Source organism: Ranitomeya imitator, chromosome 2, assembly GCF_032444005.1.
Source record: "Ranitomeya imitator isolate aRanImi1 chromosome 2, aRanImi1.pri, whole genome shotgun sequence".
Lineage (NCBI taxonomy): Eukaryota > Metazoa > Chordata > Amphibia > Anura > Dendrobatidae > Ranitomeya > Ranitomeya imitator.
Window position 1 is genome coordinate 604,546,665 of NC_091283.1, and position 19,254 is coordinate 604,565,918.

At 41.6% G+C, this 19,254-nt stretch overlaps 1 protein-coding gene across 3 annotated transcripts in view; it reads left to right on the top strand.

The window, feature by feature from the left end:
- SLC26A11 (solute carrier family 26 member 11) overlaps positions 1-19,254 on the top strand; it is a 68,681-nt gene that overhangs the window by 29,060 nt on the left and 20,367 nt on the right. For all 3 annotated transcript variants that reach the window (XM_069752433.1, XM_069752432.1, XM_069752434.1), the window contains exons 2-13: positions 1,431-1,668; positions 2,982-3,174; positions 3,263-3,348; positions 8,434-8,513; positions 8,601-8,743; positions 8,820-8,995; positions 12,085-12,157; positions 13,635-13,685; positions 14,501-14,561; positions 14,636-14,691; positions 15,955-16,095; positions 19,059-19,186. In XM_069752433.1, the coding sequence (XP_069608534.1) occupies positions 1,459-1,668; positions 2,982-3,174; positions 3,263-3,348; positions 8,434-8,513; positions 8,601-8,743; positions 8,820-8,995; positions 12,085-12,157; positions 13,635-13,685; positions 14,501-14,561; positions 14,636-14,691; positions 15,955-16,095; positions 19,059-19,186 (1,398 nt within the window). In that variant the 5' untranslated portion in view covers positions 1,431-1,458. The remainder of the gene's footprint in view (positions 1-1,430; positions 1,669-2,981; positions 3,175-3,262; positions 3,349-8,433; positions 8,514-8,600; positions 8,744-8,819; positions 8,996-12,084; positions 12,158-13,634; positions 13,686-14,500; positions 14,562-14,635; positions 14,692-15,954; positions 16,096-19,058; positions 19,187-19,254) is intronic.

Consider the following 19,254-nt stretch of genomic DNA (forward strand, 5'->3'; position numbering starts at 1 on the left):
CTTGAATGCAGAGACCTCTAAGCACTGCTTTATGTGCTTTCCAAAGGGAGATTGGCGATGTAGCTGAATGTTGATTCAAGGAGAAATAATCATCAATGTGATTTTTCAGCCTTTGCGAAATATCGGGATAAGAGAGCAGTGAGTCATTCAGAGTCCAGTTGAATGAACGGGGCCGTGGGTGGAGCGTCGAGCATGTGAGGAGATTTGGGGAGTGATCCGACCAGGGTGTAGAAAGCGTCCTTCCTTATCAGCCACTGACGACTTAAAAACGAAGGGGACAGATTTTTTAAAACAGACCGCGACTCCTTTGGTTTTATTTGGGGCGTTCGCCATGTAGAAAAGTGGATACGAAGTGGACATAAATTTGGGGTAGGAGCTGGTTGAGAAGTGCGTCTCTTGGAGGCAAACCACATCTGCCTGTTGGGATCTATAATAACGAAAGGCCTTAGTGCGTTTGTGAGGGGAATTTAGGCCCCTCACATTGTGTGATAGGATCGTTAATGGCATGATAGATGGTTGTTGAATTTGCTTATGTTGGCAGTAAGTTTTGGGTCGTTGGCGGAGTTAGAGAAATTATTGTTAGGTGGACCAAATTGGTAGAGTGTACTCGGGCGAGTAGTAGGGATGGAAGGGAGGGCAGGTTGAACAATAACTATGATTAGGAAAGGGTAGGAAGAACTCGTTGGGAAGGGGGGGGTGGGATTGTTGTTGGCTAAGCACATAGTGCGAAGCATCAGTGTACAAGGACACTGTGGGGTCATGAGGGTCCGCTAGGGGGCACAATGAAACATATTTAAATGTCGTGAAGAACGGGAGTGAGAACGAGATAGTGGGTTAAGTTAAACTGGAAATTCAATTTCACAGGCTAGGAGTGGGCTTTTCATAGTGCCGGGGGAATTAGGGATAGAGGGCGTAGTGCAAGACCTGAAAATAACCATTATACCATTATATTAAACATAGTTAATTAACGCCTTAATATGGTCTAGTGAAATATTTGAAACCTGGCTGCCCATTTAAAAGGCCTGACAGAATTCTACAACTTAACACGCTATAAAGAGGAGAAAAGAGAAAAAAAAAAAAAACAATTTTCAGATTTTATATTTTTTTTTTAAATGTTTATAATGTATAATGTATAATTTCCTGTACACTTCACAAATATTTGCTGCTTAGTTTTGGTATAACACCTACAATCCCAATAAAATACATTTACCGTAAGTCTGAATGTAAAGTGAAAGAATGAAAAATTTCAAGCAAGGCACTGTATATAATTGCTCAAATGAAATGCTCTTTTTAGTTGTAATGCATCCCATCTCCATGGTGTGCTCATCAGGCTTTAAAATTACAGCGAAATAATGGAATCAATCTGCAGTAGATATCAGCCCAGTACTTACCACATGCATGTCTATTTTATTCTCTTTCCTTCTCACTAGGAACATGATGTGACTGGCATCTGCAGTTATGGAGTGGCCGGGTAACCGGCAGGACCGGAGGATATTATCCAGGTGCTGCTCCTGGGTAGCATTAAAGCAGACATTCCCATTTCTGTGCTGGTTACCACAGTATTCTCTACAATGGATGCAGCTTGACATGATTGCTGGATTTACAGTCGGACTGACAGTGATTCCTCAGGCTCTTGCTTATGCAGAGGTGGCTGGGTTACCTGTAGAGGTAGGTGATATATATTATAGAATGTTACAGTTGGAAGGGACCTCCAAGGTCATCGTCTCCAACCCCCTGCTCAAAGCAGGACTCACTAAACCATCTCAGACAGATGTCTGTCCAGCCACTTTTTGAAGACTTCCGTCGAAGGAGAACTCGCCACCTCTCGTGGCAGCCTGTTCCACTCATTGATAATCCTCACTGTCAAAACTTTTTTTATTCTAATATCTAATCTGTATCTTCTGAAGAAGTTGAGATGTGGCAGGAAAATGAGCTTAAAGAGGTTGTCCTGCCTTCTGATAAATCTGCAGTCACTCTATACGGAGCAGACACTGTCAGAATTCATTGGTAGCTCCGGTAAGAGTGGGTGGTTACGTAACGACAAGTATATGATTTTCATACTTCAAGTTACATTCCAACTAGATGTGCTCAGCCTCTTTCACTACTAGAGAATTGAGAGAAGCCGAGCACACCTATTGTCACACTGGGTAAGGGAGAACCCAGGTGCGCAACAATTTGGAGGGGATGTGAAGCTCAAACACTAAGGAAGGGGGGAGTGTAGACTCCCCAGGCAGATCTAACAATACCCTGTCTGCCCTAAACAGGTTCCGCACCTATCGCTGAGCAGGAACGTATTCCCTGCCTGATCCTGCTTGGATAGTGAGGGGACTGGGTGAGTGCTAGTCAGCCCTCATTACCACTAAATACAGAGAAGGTGGACGAATGAGGGGATACACTTAGCTTAAGAAGACTACCGAATTATCACACCAGCAATCCTCCAAGAAGACTCTAGCTGACTGCTAGTACCTCAACCAAACAGAGGGAATTTGAGCTAATTCCAGCTGAAGCGACTGCAGGTATTTAAAACTTCAGCAAGGATGTGTTAATTAGCAGCAGAAGGTGGAGGTAATTATTGGGTCCTAGAGGGAGAAGGATATCACTCTATAACAAATATGCAAAAATCAAGAAGGTGCTTGTCGAGCTAATCGTAAAGTCCTTTTACAGCTGGATCCAGGATGACTACCTGTCACACCTGACACACCTGTGACACCTATGTAAATCACATACTTGTGGTGACGTGCCCGCTCTTACAGGCAATGCTGGTGAATCCTGACAACGTGCACACTCTTAAGACTCAGAAGTCTGCAGTCACAAAGTTATAGTAGACTTTAATCAGAAGTAATTTTCCAACTTTGAGACAATAGAGAATGATTTTTGGTGTATGATGCCTTTTATTATTAACATAACAGTAAACGGTGCAATTAGAATGATTTTAGGGGATTTTACAATGAATTAACCTCGTCTTTTCTTCCTCTTGGCAGTTTGGATTGTATTCTTCATATGTCGGCTGCTTTATTTATTGCCTGTTTGGGACATCCAAAGATGTAACACTAGGCCCCACTGCCATTATGTCCCTCCTCGTGTCTGTCTACACCTCTGGAGACGTGTCGCTGGCCATTCTTTTGACTTTCCTGTCTGGTTGTATACAATTGGCAATGGGACTGTTGAAGTTTGGTAAAGATTTGTCATTGACTAATATAGTATTTATTCAGTTTTCCTCTAAGCAGACACACATATGTAACCGCACCGTTTTTTCATTTAGGTTTCCTTTTGGAATTTATTTCATACCCTGTCATCAAAGCCTTTACCTCAGCTGCGGCGGTCACTATCGGCTTTAGCCAAGTTAAGGTAAGTTAGAAACGCAAATGCTGAGTGTGCTGATATATTTATTTTTTTAGACCTCCCTTTGATAGCGTTACACTAATTTTACTGTATCCCAGTATTCTGTTTTTTTGTGCCTTTATGCTCTTCTTCATCCTTTTCGTACAAGACAGAATGGGAAGTTGCAGCACACCCAGGGTAGATAGGAAATGATACTGTGTCATTACTACATAAAATATTTCTGATCCAAGACTTAAAGGGATTATGAAGTGGAAAAATATTTTTCACAGGGCACAGACTAGTTCATTTTATTTATTTTTTTAAACTAAAAATAGTATTACTCATTTTCACTGATCCCTATCCGCTGCTATTGCTTTGCTTTCTCCATCTTCGCTTGCTTTTACGTCATGTTTTCAGACAATTACTGTATGCAGCTTGGCCTGTCTCCACTAGTAACTGGCTTGGACTGGCCCACAGGAGAACAGAAAAATCCTCTGGTGGGCCGCAGTGCAAGAGTGGCCCCTACCCTCTTATATGAGCAGTACTTGGCACAATATACTTGAATCACTATGTACAGACAGAGGCAGCATCTTATTCATGTAACAATCTACCCAGCTCATTGTTGGCATTTCTGGCATTTTCTGTGTGTCATTACGCCACCCGGAAGAAGGAAAAAACAATACTCGCCCTCACAAAACCCCTTAACCCCCAGGCCATTTTCCGTTTTTGTATTTTGTTCCCCTTCTTCCCAGAGCCATAACTTTTTTATTTTTCCATCAGTATGGCCATGTGAGGGCTTGTTTTTGCGGGACAAGTTGTACTTTTGAACAACACCATTGGTTTTAACACATCGTGTACTGGAAAACGGGGAAAAAAAATTCCAAGTGTGGTGAAATTGCAAACCAAGTGCAATTCCATATTTTTTTTTTTTTTACCATGTTCACTAAATGCTAAAACTGACATGCCATTATGATTCTCCAAGTGATTATGAGTTTGTAGACACCAAACATGTCAAGGTTCTTTTTTTATTTAAGTGGTGTGAAAAAAAAATCCAAACTTTTAAAAAAAAAAAAAAAATGGGGCTATTTTTCGAGACCTGTAGCGTCTCCATTTTTCATGATTTGGGGCTGGGTGAGGGCTTATTTCTTGTGCACCAAGCTGACGTTTTTATTAATGCCCTTTTAATCGCCTTTTAGTGCAATATTGCAGTGACCAAAAAAACGTAATTTGGCGTTTTTACTATTTTTTTTTTTTTATCGTTCTGCCATTTAGCTATCAGATTATTTCTTTTTTATATTGATCGGGCGATTCTGAACGCGGCGATTCCTCATATATGTGTATGTTTTTGTTTTACTGTATTTTGAATGGGGCGAAGGGAGGTGATTTGAATGTGTGTGTGTGCACATCTCCGTACCAATCTCAGATGTTTTGGTCACTTTTGAATGTTGGTTGTGCTTTCACACTCGTGGTAGCATGAGACGGACTCTACAACCCACACAAGTGGCTCAGGTATTGCAGCTCTTCCAGGATGGCACATCAATGCGAGCTCTGGCAAGAAGGTTTGCTGTGTCTGTCAGCGTAGTGTCCCGAGGCTGGAGGTGCTACCAGGAGACAGGCCAGTAGACCAGGAGACGTGGATGGGGCTGTAGGAGGGCAACAACCCAGCAGCAGGACCTCTACCTTAGCCTTTGTGCAAGGAGGAACAGGAGGAGCACTGCCAGAGCCCTGCAAAATGACCTCCAGCAGGCCACAAATGTGCATGTGTCTGCACAAACGGTTAGAAACCGACTCCATGAGGATGGTCTGAGTGCCCGAAGTCCACAGATGGGGGTTGTGCTCACAGCCCAACACCATGCAGGATGCTTGGCATTTGCCACAGAACACCAGGATTGGCAAATTCGCCACTGGCGCCCTGTGCTCTTCACAGATGAAAGCACGTGCACACTGAGCACATGTGACAGAGTCTTGGAGACGCGGTGGAGAGTGATCTGCTGCCTGCAACATCCTCCAGCATGACTGGATTGGCAGTGGGTCAGTAATATTGTGAGGTGGCATTTCTTTGGAGGGCCACCATAGGTAGCCTGACTGCCATTAGGTACCGAGATAAGATCCTCGGACCCCTTGTGAGACCATATGCTGGTGCGGTTGGCCCTGGGTTCCTCCTAATACAGTACAATGCCAGACCTCATGTCGATGGAGTGTGTCAGCAGCTCCTGCAAGATGAAGGAATTGAAGCTATGGACTGGCCTGCCCGTTCCCCAGACCTGAATCCGATTGAACACATCTGGGACATTATGTCTCGCACCATCCACCAACGTCACGTTGCACCACAGACTGTTCAGGAGTTGGCGGATGCTTTAGTCCAGGTCTGGGAGGAGATCCCTCAGGAGACCATCTGCTGCCTCATCAGGAGCATGCCCAGGCGTTGTAGGGAGGTCATACAGGCACGTGGAGGCCACGCATTACTGAGCATCGTTTCCTTGTCTTGAGGCATTTTCACTGAAGTTGGATCAGCCTGTAACTTCGTTTTCCACTTTGATTTTGAGCATCATTCCAACTCCAGACCTCCGTGGGATAAGTTGTGATTTACGTTGATCATTTTTAGGTTTTATTGTTCTAAACACATACGGTAGTAAAGATTTAAAACTGGAATATTTCATTCTGTGACATCTAGAATGTTGGATTTTAGTGTTCCCCTTATTTTTTTAGCAGTGTATATATATGTGTGTGTGTGTGTGTGTATGTATGTATACATGTATATGTATGTATATATATATATATATATATATATATATATATATATATATATATATAATACTTTTTTTTTCTACTTTTTGCATGCTTCAATAGTCTACATGGGAGACTAGAAGCTGCAGTGTTCCGATCGGCTCTGCTACATACAAGCGATGATGAGAACACCTGTATGTAGCTGAAATGCTCACTTGTGAAGAGTGCCGACCACCGGCCGGCGCTCATAGCAATTCAGCAGTGACAAGCAAAGAGGTCTGCTGGAGACCTGGTTGTCATGCCAACCCATCGGTGTCCTGCAATCACTTGACATGGTCACCGATGGGCGGGATTTCCAGGGGTGCTTCCCGGACGCGCAACTTGAATGCCGCCGTCAAGATTGACAGCGGCATTTAATGGGTTAACAGCTGTGAGTGGATCGTGATTCCACCTGCGGCTGTTAGAGGAACATTTCATCTGTTCAAAACAGCTGTCATATGTCGGGAAAGATGTGGGCTCAGTTCCGGAGCCCACGTCAAAGGGAAGGAGTCTGATGTGGGTGTATTGTTACGCCCAACGTTGGAAAGGGGTTAAAAAAGGACCTTTCACCAGATTAAAAACAGCCAGTTTTTGCTCTTATTTTATTTCCACTGCTCCCTTAAGTATTCCATATATCTTTTTTTTTCTCTTTTTAAATCTGCCATTCAGTTCCATAAATATTGACTTTTTACTTCGTGCTACTTTTTTTTGGTCTTTACAAGGGGGCATTGGTCAATCCTAAAGACCATAAGCATTAGCACTGAATAAAAAGCACCATAACTCTTTTTAAAAAGAAAAACACAAAATACTCTAGGGAGCGCTGGCAATAAAATAAAGAGAAAAGCTGTCCACTTTTCACCTGGTGACATGTCTTTTGCTTTTCCAGTCTGCCCTGGTGTTTTAATTCTTGATCCTATATTGAGACACTAGAAATGGAAGGAAAGGGCCAAGCGGTGTACATGGCATGGCCACCTCAGCTAGTGATTGGCTAAGTAGCATTTCCTGTGATTTCCAGGAACAGGAAGCTGAGATCAGCAGAGATCGTGCATACAACAGGCAAGCGGGAGATCAGTAAAGGTCCCTTCATTTTTTTTTTTTTTTTTTTAACCAGTCCAAACTCTCTTTGAAAAAATATTTTTATCCACTGGACAAGCCCTTATCTGCATGTCAAAACGTCTTGGTTCCTTATCCTACTATTTTGTTTATACAGCTTTATGCAGACCTGTGTGTCTCCACGGTAACAGACTACAAACATTCCCTCTGTGTAGTCATCTGCTCTATACAAATATCTACAGGATTTATTTATACGCTGTCTCTGTGCAGATGTATAGATCTCAATATCGGCTGTGCACAACTGCGGACAGCCTTTAATGGGGTATTTTTCATTTTAAAATGCTATGGCATGTTTTTATATTCCATATTCGTGTCCGACCACTAGTACTCCCCACCACCTGTCTCAATTAAGATGGTCCCTTTAGCTTTTTCTCTGCCCTGTGTCGCTGTGTAAAGGACTGCACCAAATCAGACTGTGTTGCATTTGCACATCACATCAGTTTGTGAATGAGAAATGCAAAGAACTAAGCTTAAATGGATTTTTACAAATTAGCTTAAAATGTATTAAAACGATAAAATAAGCTTACTGATAAAATCCCCTGCTGCTCCAACGTAACTGCTCTGCTGGTCCCCATCAATCATGCAGCGATAAAATCATATATTGTTCTCTGTTACCCCATTTAAAAAATGACCAGTTAACTAGTTCTGAGGATTGATGGAGATCCTGGCAGTCATTGTTTCCTCTTATTAGGAAATGATGGCCTATTTAAGCAATATACCAGCACTTCTGGGCATTTTTTTTTTCACTTTATTGAGCTCCTTAGAATTTTTTCTAGATATTTTATCAGCTAGACATAGAAATCAGAGTGATAATTACAATTTTTTAATGTGTTCTTTTTGGTGCCGATTCAAGCTGACCAGGCGATGTATGAAGTTTAAGGACCAATTTAAGTCCATGTTCAAGTGATGACCATGGTTCTACCTGGTTGGTATAGCTGTATAAAGAGATTAGGGATAATAGAAAAAATTGGAGTCCGACTCAACAGGACTGGATTTTCCTTTTCTTTTTCAAAAGAAAATATGGTGCATACAAAAGAAAAATTGACATGGTCGACATGACCCAGTCGACGCGTTTCGACTGCACTAGGCAGTCTTACTCATTACTATTATCCTTGATGTGAGGCCAGGGCGAGGCCGGTGTCTGAGCTCCAGGTGGATGAGCATAGAGCAACTGGGTGAGCTGGAATCAAGTTTCTATAATAAAGAGATTAGCCTTTTTGTTACTTCTTTCAGAATCTTCTAGGTTTGAAAGATATCCCTCGTCAGTTCATCTTCCAAGTATATGAAACCTTTCACAAGCTTCCCACCATCAGGTTAGCACCATCATTTTATTTCCTAGCTTCTGTAATGTTTTGTGTTTTCCTATGTAGTTGTACAAATATTGCGTTTCTACTTCTTAGACTTGGTGATGCTGTTCTTGGTTTTCTTTGCATTGCTTTTCTCCTGGCATTGAAATTCATGAAAGAACATTTTCCAAGGGTGTATAGAGGAATGCCAAGATGTTATCGTATCTGCTACATCATTGTCTGGGTGACTACAACAGGTATATCCGTGGAGAACGCTGACCAGATGTCTGACCATCACTCTATCCAACACTAATAAGTCTTCATATGTTACAGCTCGAAATGCAATTGTGGTCGTGGCTGCAGGTCTTGTGGCCTACTCGTTCCATGTTATGGGTTTACATCCTTTCATCCTAACTGGAAAGACTGCAGAAGGTCTCCCCCATTTCCAGCTGCCTCCTTTCTCTGAGAAGACTGACAACCAGACCATCTCCTTCAGTGAAATGGTTCAGGTCCGTGAGACTTGATTTCTACGTGTAGAAATGTCCTTGGGGCTGATTCATCAAAATGTTTTAGCCAGAATTCTGGTGAAAAAACTGTTTGAAATATTTCAAATTTTTGAAAAAAGTCATAATTGCACAAAAGTTCTGTGATGTTTGTATACCAGTCCCAGCTAGTGCCGTTAACGTTTTGGGCAGAACTTATCTGGGAGATGACGTGGCCAAGCAAAGCCAACAAATTTGTCTTAACTTATGCCACAAAAGTGACATAGAGAAATGTACTCCAGACTATGACTTATTTTCTTTGAATTTATCATCCCCCTCTTCAACTCCTGACCCAGCTGCCAGAGACTTTTGCAGTGACTCATGACTCATACAGGGATAATTGAACTCCTGCTCCTACATAGAGCTTAGAAGCATTGTTAGTCAGTTTTTAATCATGCGATGTCAAAATGAGCAATTATAAGTACACAGTGCTATATAATATGATGACTGCAATATATTAAGAGGATATTGATGGAAGGAGGAGTGCTTCTTTAATCAAGAGTGGTGCACCAAACCTTAGCCCTGTTGAATCGGGGCTAATTTGTCGAAAATGCAATAATAGTTACATAGTTACATAGTTATTAAGGTTGAAGGAAGACTATAAGTCCATCTAGTTCAACCCATAGCCTAACCTAACATGCCCTAACATGTTGATCCAGAGGAAGGCAAAAAAAACCCATGTGGCAAAGAGTAAGCTCCACATTGGGGAAAAAAATTCCTTCCCGACTCCACATACGGCAATCAGACTAGTTCCCTGGATCAACGCCCTATCAAGGGATCTAGTGTATATACCCTGTAACATTATACTTTTCCAGAAAGGTATCCAGTCCCCTCTTAAATTTAAGTAATGAATCACTCATTACAACATCATACGGCATAGAGTTCCATAGTCTCACTGCTCTTACAGTAAAGAATCCGCGTCTGTTATTATGCTTAAACCTTTTTTCCTCCAAACGCAGAGGATGCCCCCTTGTCCCTGTTTCAGGTCTATGATTAAAAAGATCATCAAAAAGGTCGTTGTACTGTCCCCTCATATATTTATACATTAAAATAAGATCACCCCTTAGTCTTCGTTTTTCCAAACTAAATAGCCCCAAGTGTAATAACCTATCTTGGTATTGCAGACCCACCAGTCCTCTAATAACCTTGGTCGCTCTTCTCTGCACCCGCTCTAGTTTAGCTATGTCTTTCTTATACACCGGAGACCAGAACTGTGCACAGTATTCTAAGTGTGGTCGAACTAGTGACTTGTATAGAGGTAAAATGATGTACTCCTCATGAGCATCTATGCCTCTTTTAATGCATCCCATTATTTTATTTGCCTTTGTAGCAGCTGCCTGACACTGGCCACTGAATATGAGTTTGTCATCCACCCATACACCCAGGTCTTTTTCATTGACGGTTTTGCCCAGAGTTTTAGAATTAAGCACATAATTATACATCTTATTACTTCTACCCAAGTGCATGACCTTACATTTATCCCCATTAAAGCTCATTTCCATTTATCAGCCCAAGCTTCTAGTTTACATAAATCATCCTGTAATATAAAATTGTCCTCCTCTGTATTAATTACCCTGCCGAGTTTAGTGTCATCTGCAAATATTGAAATTCTACTCTGAATGCCCCCTACAAGGTCATTAATAAATATGTTAAAAAGAAGAGGGCCCAGTACTGACCCCTGTGGTACCCCACTGCTAACCGCTACCCAGTCCGAGTGTGCTCCATTAATAACCACCCTTTGTTTCCTATCCCTGAGCCAGCTCTCAACCCACTTGCACATATTTTCCCCTATCCCCATTATTCTCATTTTATGTATCAACCTTTTGTGTGGCACCGTATCAAAAGCTTTTGAAAAGTCCATATACACTACATCCACTGGGTTCCCTTGGTCCAATCCGGAACTTACCTCTTCATAGAAACTGATCAAATTAGTCTGACATGAACGGTCCCTAGTAAACCCGTGCTGATACTGGGTCATGAGGTTATTCCTCTTCAGATACTCCAGTATAGCATCTCTTAGAATTCCCTCCAGGATTTTACCCACAGTAGAGGTTAAGCTTACAGGCCGATAATTTCCAAGTTCAGTTTTTGTCCCCTTTTTGAATATTGGCACCACATTTGCTATACGCCAGTCCTGTGGTACAGACCCTGTTATTATGGAGTCTCTAAAGATTAAAAATAATGGTCTATCAATGATTGTACTTAATTCCTGCAGTACTCGAGGGTGTATCCCATCCGGGCCCGGAGATTTCTCAATTTTAGTGATTTTTAGACGCTGCCGCACTTCCTGCTGGGTTAAGCCGGTCACATTTAATTGGGAATTTTTATCACTAGTTATTTTGTCTGCCATGGGATTTTCTTGTGTAAATACTGATGGAAAAAAGTCATTTAGCATATTGGCTTTTTCCTCATCCTCATCCACCATTTCACCCAGACTATTTTTAAGGGGGCCAACACTATCATTTTTTAGTTTCTTACTATTTATGTAGTTAAAGAATATTTTAGGATTATTTTTACTCTCTCTGGCAATGAGTCTCTCTGTCTCAATCTTTGCTGCCTTGATTTGCTTTTTACAGAATTTATTTAATTTTCTGTATTTATTTAATGCCTCATCGCTACCTACTTCCTTTAATTCTCTAAATGCTTTTTTTTTGTCACTTATTGCGCCCCTTATAGCTCTATTTAGCCATATTGGTTTCCTCCTATTTCTAGTATGTTTATTCCCATACGGTATATACTGTGCACAGGTCCTATCCAGGATGCTAATAAACGTCTCCCATTTTCTTTGTGTATTTTTGTGTCTCAGGATATCGTCCCAGTTAATTGCACCAAAATCCTCTCTCATCCGTTGGAAATTTGCCCTCCTGAAATTTAGTGTCCTTGTAACCCCTCTACTACAAATCTTATTAAAGGATACATGAAAACTTATTATTTTGTGATCGCTATTTCCCAAGTGACCCCCAACCCTAATGTTTCAATAATATGAAGGAGTACGTCGTTTGTTCTCAAGTTGTATCTTGCATGTATACATAATGAGGGAGAATTTCTCTTAACAGGATATCGGACCTGGACTTTTTATTATTCCACTGATGGGACTATTGGAAAGTGTGGCCATCGCACGAGCATTTGGTAAGTATAGAATTTACAATCGCGTAACTGTAAAAGGGAAACTGTATCACAAATCTTATTGAAATTGGTTCAGTACTATAGCATCTTGTAAACACCATCTAACACTAAATTTACGAAACTGCCTGAAAATCTGAAATATTTAACACTAAATACATGAAACCATCCTCCTGAATGAGGCACACTCTGCATTTCGCTACAGCTAATGGGTAAAGATCCCCCAATATTCGTTCAAAATTCCTTAAATGAGTTGTCCAGGACATAGTTTTTAGGCACATAGTAAGAAAAAATTAATTAACAGGCAGGTAATTAATAGAAGCAACTACCCTCCTGTTCAACCTGGCACTGGCTCAGAGCGGTCACTGACCGCTCATGCCGGCGATTCAGCTGCTCTTCCGGGCTACTCTGTTGGCGGGGCGTCACTGCTTCATGTTGATTGACAACTGGCTTCCCGCAGTTGGGCAGCAAAGTGTTGGCTGTCAGTCAGCATGACCTCAGCAGTCACACCGCACGAATAGAGTAGAGCAGATGAGGTCGCTGTTCTGTCGAAGTGACGTCAGCGAAAGCTGCTGAATTTCCAGCAGGAGCAGTCTGTGACCATTCTGTTCTGGCAGAGATCGGCGCCGGGCAGAACATTTTTTTAGATTTTGGTTGCTGCTTTGCATTGTTGATTAGAAGGCAGAACTACTATACCATTCAGAAAGGCAAAGCTTTCAGCAACAAATAAAGTTTTTAAAGAGGACCTTTCACTTTAATTTTTTTTTTTTATAATTTAAATTGAGCATTTCCTTCCATTGGTGCTGCCCCAATGATTCTGGAACAGGTTTTCTTATTTTTCTATGTTCCTTCATTCCAAAATTATGCCCCTGGTATTTTTTTTTTTTTTGTACGCTTTGTTTATATAGCGCCATCATATTCCGCAGTGTTGTACAAACATAAACTGTCCCCATTGGGCCTCACAATCTAAATTCTCTACCTGTACGTCTTTGTATGTGTTTGTGTGTGTGTTTCCTGCCACACTCCAAACTGCCTGAATATGTTGTTCTTGGTGGGATTTTTATGCCCCGGACCCCATTGCTGCACACAGTGCTAACCACTGAGCCAAAATGCTGCCCACAGAGAAGGTCATTGGTAGAAGGGAAATCTGCACCTTTGTTACCAGATGGCATAACTTTGGGATGCAGTGGCACAAAGGAAAACCTAAAGCTGTTTCAGAATCAGTGGAATGATGGCTATTTGAGGAGATACTCAGTTTAAATAAAAATAAATACAGTGAAAAGTCCCCCTTTTTTCCCTTCTGTTAGATAAGATCGTCTTCCCTCCTCCTCTATTTCTGCATCGCACTTTTATTGCTGTTAATTTATAGTTTTTTTTGTAATGATATAAATAAAACCAAATCAGAACTAAAGCCGTATTACACTTTATGCATATGTACATTTTATTTTTTTATTGCATGTAATCTTTTTTTCTGTTTGTGCAGCATCTCAGAATAGCTACAGAATCAACACCAACCAGGAGTTACTTGCAATAGGTAACCTCCATAATTCATTGTGCTCACTTAGACTCATTCCAGTTATAAAATAAAAGGTTGAAGGGTTCAAGAGCGTTGTTTGGCAAAGGTAATCTAATGGAATTTGCTAATGTACTATAATTCGGATATTCTGATGTGTTGGACCCCTGTCATGGCCCCAGAAACTCCTCTTCCGTATGTATTCCAACACAGGCAGAGAGCTTATCACCCTTCCCTTTGTGCCGGTAATATGTGGGAAGGAGCTGGCCTTGGCGCTCAGTTGATTAACCAAGCCAGCCTGGTTCTTCATCTTGGTGGATGCAGAGAAGAGGACTGGCTTTGCTATTGAATTGAGCCTTACAGCCAGCCCTCTTTGTCACATTAATGACTGAGTGTGACAGATACCCACCATTTCAGCTAGTGATAGCGTATTCTAATGACTAGCCATGACTAGCGTTAAAGACATGCATGCATATTTAGAAAGTTCCATAAGTTTATGACAGTAGATCAGACTACTTTTCTATATTTATTTTGTGAATCTAAATGAACATTGTCTCTACAGAGAGGAAGAGGGTTAGAACTCTAGTGCCACTTTTAGGATTGCTACTTCTTATAGACAGCACTAGAGTTCTAGCCCTCTTCCTCTCTGATGAGACAATGTGCAGCTTTCCCCGGGGAGCATTGTGGCTTAAATGTCTCCTCACCTTGGCATATCAGGCTTGACATGTCACTCTCCTCAAGGAGAAACGTTTCCTCGTGAATCTAACTAAATGTTTGGTTTATAACTACTTTCATTGGAATTCATATCAATAAATTTGTATTATTTCTTTTTATAGGAATGACAAATTTTTTAGGCTCCTTCCTCTCCGCTTATCCTGTAACGGGAAGCTTTGGGAGGTGAGAAAATCGTAAACTGGTGAAAAATCACCCTAAACAGATATTCATCATCCTGATTTTGTTCTTGTATTTAGAACAGCACTTAATTCACAGACGGGAGCATGTACCCCCGCAGGCGGCATCCTCACAGGTGAGCGCACGCAGCACAAGAACCCATGTCTCATGAACCTTACTTTTTAGCTACGTATGCTATCAGGTAGAACTTTGAGAGGCTGGATATAAGTGAGTAATAATCTGCACTGCCAATGGTCCAGAAAGGAGTAAGAGACTGGAATAGTTGACATGCGGTCTTATTTGTCAACGCGTTTCGAAGTAAAACCTACTTCATCAGGACAAACCATAATGATAAACTAGCACTTTCTGGGTTCATAGAGGATCTTTTTAACGCTAAAAGAGTTTCCAAAAAGGCGTCTGTGCATGATTGTTGTTTTTTTTTTCTGCCTTGACTGTATTTGCATCTCTAATTAATCTCTGACTTAAAGGAAACCTGTCATATTTAATAATAGTATCTGATCTGCAGGCTGTTGGGAGCTGATCATATTCATATACTGTACAGCAGGGGTGTCAAACTGCATTCCTCGAGGGCTGCAAACAGGTCATATTTTCAGGATTTCCTTGTACTGCACAGGTGATAATTTAATCACCTACACACATAATGAGTTGGTGATTAAATTATCACCTGTGCAGTGCAAGGAAATCCTGAAAACATGACCTGTTTGCAGTCCTCAAGGAATGCAGTTTGACACCCCTGCTGTACAGTGTTGTGGCAAAAGTAAACCTTGTTTGTTATTGAAATCCCAGATGTTTGTAGACATAGCAGTCCGGTGGGCGGTCCTACACAGTGATTGACAGTCTGACTACATGCAGAGATGACTGTCAGTCACTGACTAGGACCTCCCACTGGACTCATGTATACAGACAGCAGGGAAGTCAATGAATAAATTATAATTTATACTGAATCTCTTGCAACTAACCTATATATAATTCTGCTCAGCTTCTCCTCTATACCATTGTGTCCACAGATCAGACTGGTTCCTTTTTAAGTTGAATTCACACAAATGTGTAAAGGTTTGGCCATGTTACTCTTGGATGTGTTTGCACTCTGTGCATGTCACTTATTCCAGGTTTGGCATTTGCCAAGATTTAAGTCATCTGACTGATTCATGGGACAGAGTCCAATGAGGACCCTATGGTCGGGCTCTTGTCGCTGCGGAAGGAGCCTAAAAAGCACAGTAAAAAGGTTTAAAAGCATTTTTTACCATCTGTCAATAGTGTAATCGGCGATTAAATTTGAATATAAATGAATACACCTTATATTATAGAAATGCGTGCAGAAAGATAAACTTGTAGAGCTTCCACCCAGCGTGTTATGACCTGTCCCTTGCCTTTACAGGGCTGCTAGTGTTATTTTCACTTGGATACCTCACTCCTCTATTCTTCTACATTCCCAAAGCTGCTCTCGCTGCAGTTATCATCTGTGCTGTTGCTCCAATGTTTGACCTTACGATCTGCAAAACCTTGTGGAAAGTTAAAAGTAAGTAATAAAAGGAAAAACGTAAAGGGCAGCCTCCTAGAGGAGAGCGGTTTGGCATTGATGTTTCTCTTGGTTGGGATTGTCGCAAAGACTTTCCCCCGGCTGTACCTCCGCTCGGAGATTTTACTTTGCTGGTGGCTTAGATAAAGCAGGATTTCTAGGCTATATATTCATATAACTCAGTATAGATCTGCTCTACAGCCCCTCCTGGTTTTAAGAGCTGGTACAGTGATGTGGGTGAACGCAGCCATGGTGCCCAGTAATGCCACTAATCTGGGCAGTTTTCACATTGATTTTTTGTGTGTAGGAGCTGTTTGCCTGCAAAATCATCTTGGTGTTAGCAATCAATGAGGTGTTGGCACATTTTGTCATGTCCTCTCACCTGGTGGTCGCTACGTGTGGCCATACCCAACGTTTGTTCACTAGAGCTGCCGTAGGACACACGCTACCTGCTGGACTGGCTATACAGACCACTACTGGAAGGAGCATGTACCTCCAATATGGCAGCACTTAGAGAAAGGCAGAAAAAAAGAATAAATGGCCACAACATTAAAAATAAATAAAAAATGGCCTCTATTAAAATCACTCCCTTAAGCCCGCTGTACTCTGTTAGATGGCTGCTGGCTGACTCTACTATACACATTAGTTGAACGTGCTCAGTGCACCCTTGGTGTGGCCATGAGGTTCAGCACATCGCTTCACCCACTGGGTGTGCATGCTCCCACCTCCCATACTGGTGATTGACAGCGGTAGCTTGCCTGGAGCAAGTACTACCTGCCTCGAATGCTCAGGCAAGCCAACGCTGTCAATCACCAGTGAGGGAGGTGGTAGCATGCAAAACTAGTGGGTGGAGCGATGCCTCATGTGCTTCCATATTCTGACCGGTACCTTAACTCCAGTTACACAACCGCCCCCTCTTTGTCCTCCTGTTGATTAGTTGTATCACTGGTGGCAGAGGCAGACAGCACCTACAGTATATAGAAAATTGTATAACTCTTCATATATAGAGTAAAAAGCTGTATTACTCTAAAACCAGAAAACCCCTTTAATGTGTATAGTTTTATGGATGATTATAGAATAATGAAAGTACAAAAATGAATTGCCTATCCCAAGTCATCTTTCTCGTATACTGAAATAATAAATACTTAAAATGAATTAGTTGCAGCTGACATATGACTTGTCCGTGTATAATGCTGCATGTTTTCTTGAATTATATACCTATTTTAATCAGGATTGTTTTATAAAGGGAATCTGTCATCAAGATTTTCTCAGTAAACTACAGACTACAGACAGTGTCAGGTTGGCGCCGTTGTACTGATTAAAATGATACCTGGGATGATGAAATTCGTCTTGTGATTGTTGTTCTTTATTTTTAGTTAATGAGATTCGTGTGCTCCGGGCGACCTGTGGGGGGGGGGGGGGGTCTGTTTGTGGTGCTCTGCTTACATATTCATCGATATTGGCCTCTGACAGGCCACTGATCCTTCAGTGACCTTCCTCCTATTTTGCATACTGCATATAATAATGGCTTTGAAAAAAAAAAAAGTATCTTCAGCAAAATGGTGGTGCATGCGCAGTAGCATCTGTCGCCTAGTCACGTGAAGCAGAGTTCGAGAACAGCTAGCTCCACTAAGTGACAGCTGATCAGGTATGGATGCGTCATCTATATTGTAAGCCTTGAAAAAACTTAAAAACATAAAAATTGATTTATGAAACCTATATACTTTTTTTTTTTTTATTATCTTTAATAAATTTCAATACTATGAAGTACACTTTATATGAGACAGAAATCTGAGCTGGTGGGTGCAAGATGTCAGGAAATTAAATTCTGTATGTTTCCAGTGCTTTAAAGAGAATCACCCCCGGGATGTATATGCCCTATTAATATGGGCATATAGGTGGTAGAAATGTTATACTAGTCCTACCTGTGTGCCTCATATTAATGGTCTTTTTGTTTGAAAATGTTATATTCTGTCTTTAGGTTAATGATTTCTCCCAGGATTCGGGATGTGGGTGCCTGGAAGAAATCCCTGCCTCCTCTCCTCATTGTAATACTACCGCCCTCCCATGCACGTCAGCTCTGGCCCCAGAATCCTGTGCCATGCACTCCCTCAGAAATACATACCTCATCCTCCCTTCTGTGGGCACTGCATTCAGGGACCTTCTGCGCAGGCGCCAGCCAGTCACTGTGACCTCCAGCGTGTGCGTAGATAAGGTGCTCTCTCCACTTCCTTCTCTAGGAACCATGTGTATATAGCGATGACTATACAGGGAAGAAGTGGGGAGAACCTTATTGGCGCACACTGGAGTTGACGGCGCCTGCACAGAAGATCCCTAAATGCCGTGCCCATAGAAGGGAAGATGAGGTATGTATTTCTGTGGGCGTACAGGGCGCAGGCTTCTGGGTCCATAACTGATGTGTATGGGATGGGGGTAGTATTGTAATGAGGACAGGAGGCAGGGATTTCTTCCAGGCACTGCATGCCCCGGAACCTGGAAGAAATCATTAGCATAAGAAAAGAATATAACATTTCTCCACAACAAGACCATTAATATGAGGCATACAGGTAGGACTAGTGTAATATTTCTGCTACCTGTATGCCCATAATAATAGGTCCTGTACATCCTGGGGGTGACAAATTCCCTGTAAACCCCTGCTTTATCTAGTCTGATGGGTAGTGATGCGTTGCAGTATTACAAGGCCATGCCATGATTGGCTGCTATAGTCATGTGACATGATCTCTCAATAGACATGACATCACTCACCAATGTCTGTACAGCAGCGGGCCATGCCACTGAAAATAGTATTTTTTTAAACAGTGAGCAGATATTAACTTTTTTTTTTCCTTACTTCCTGCTTTGTAAAACATTTTTTTGATCCCTTAGGAGTCTCTGGGTGCTGTGTTCTTGCCCAGATGTTGTATAGAGGTGGATTTTAACACGCTGCTTTCTTTTCTTTTCAGAAATTGACTTGATTCCTTTCCTGGTCACCTTCTTTCTTTCATTCTGGGAAATCCAGTATGGGATCCTTCTTGGTATCCTTGTTTCACTGATTATTCTTTGCTTTTCCATTGCAAGACCTAAGATTAAGGTAAACGTAGGATTACAAGGGATATAAATACATGTCTGCACTTTGAAGGGGTTTCAAGATCACTGCTT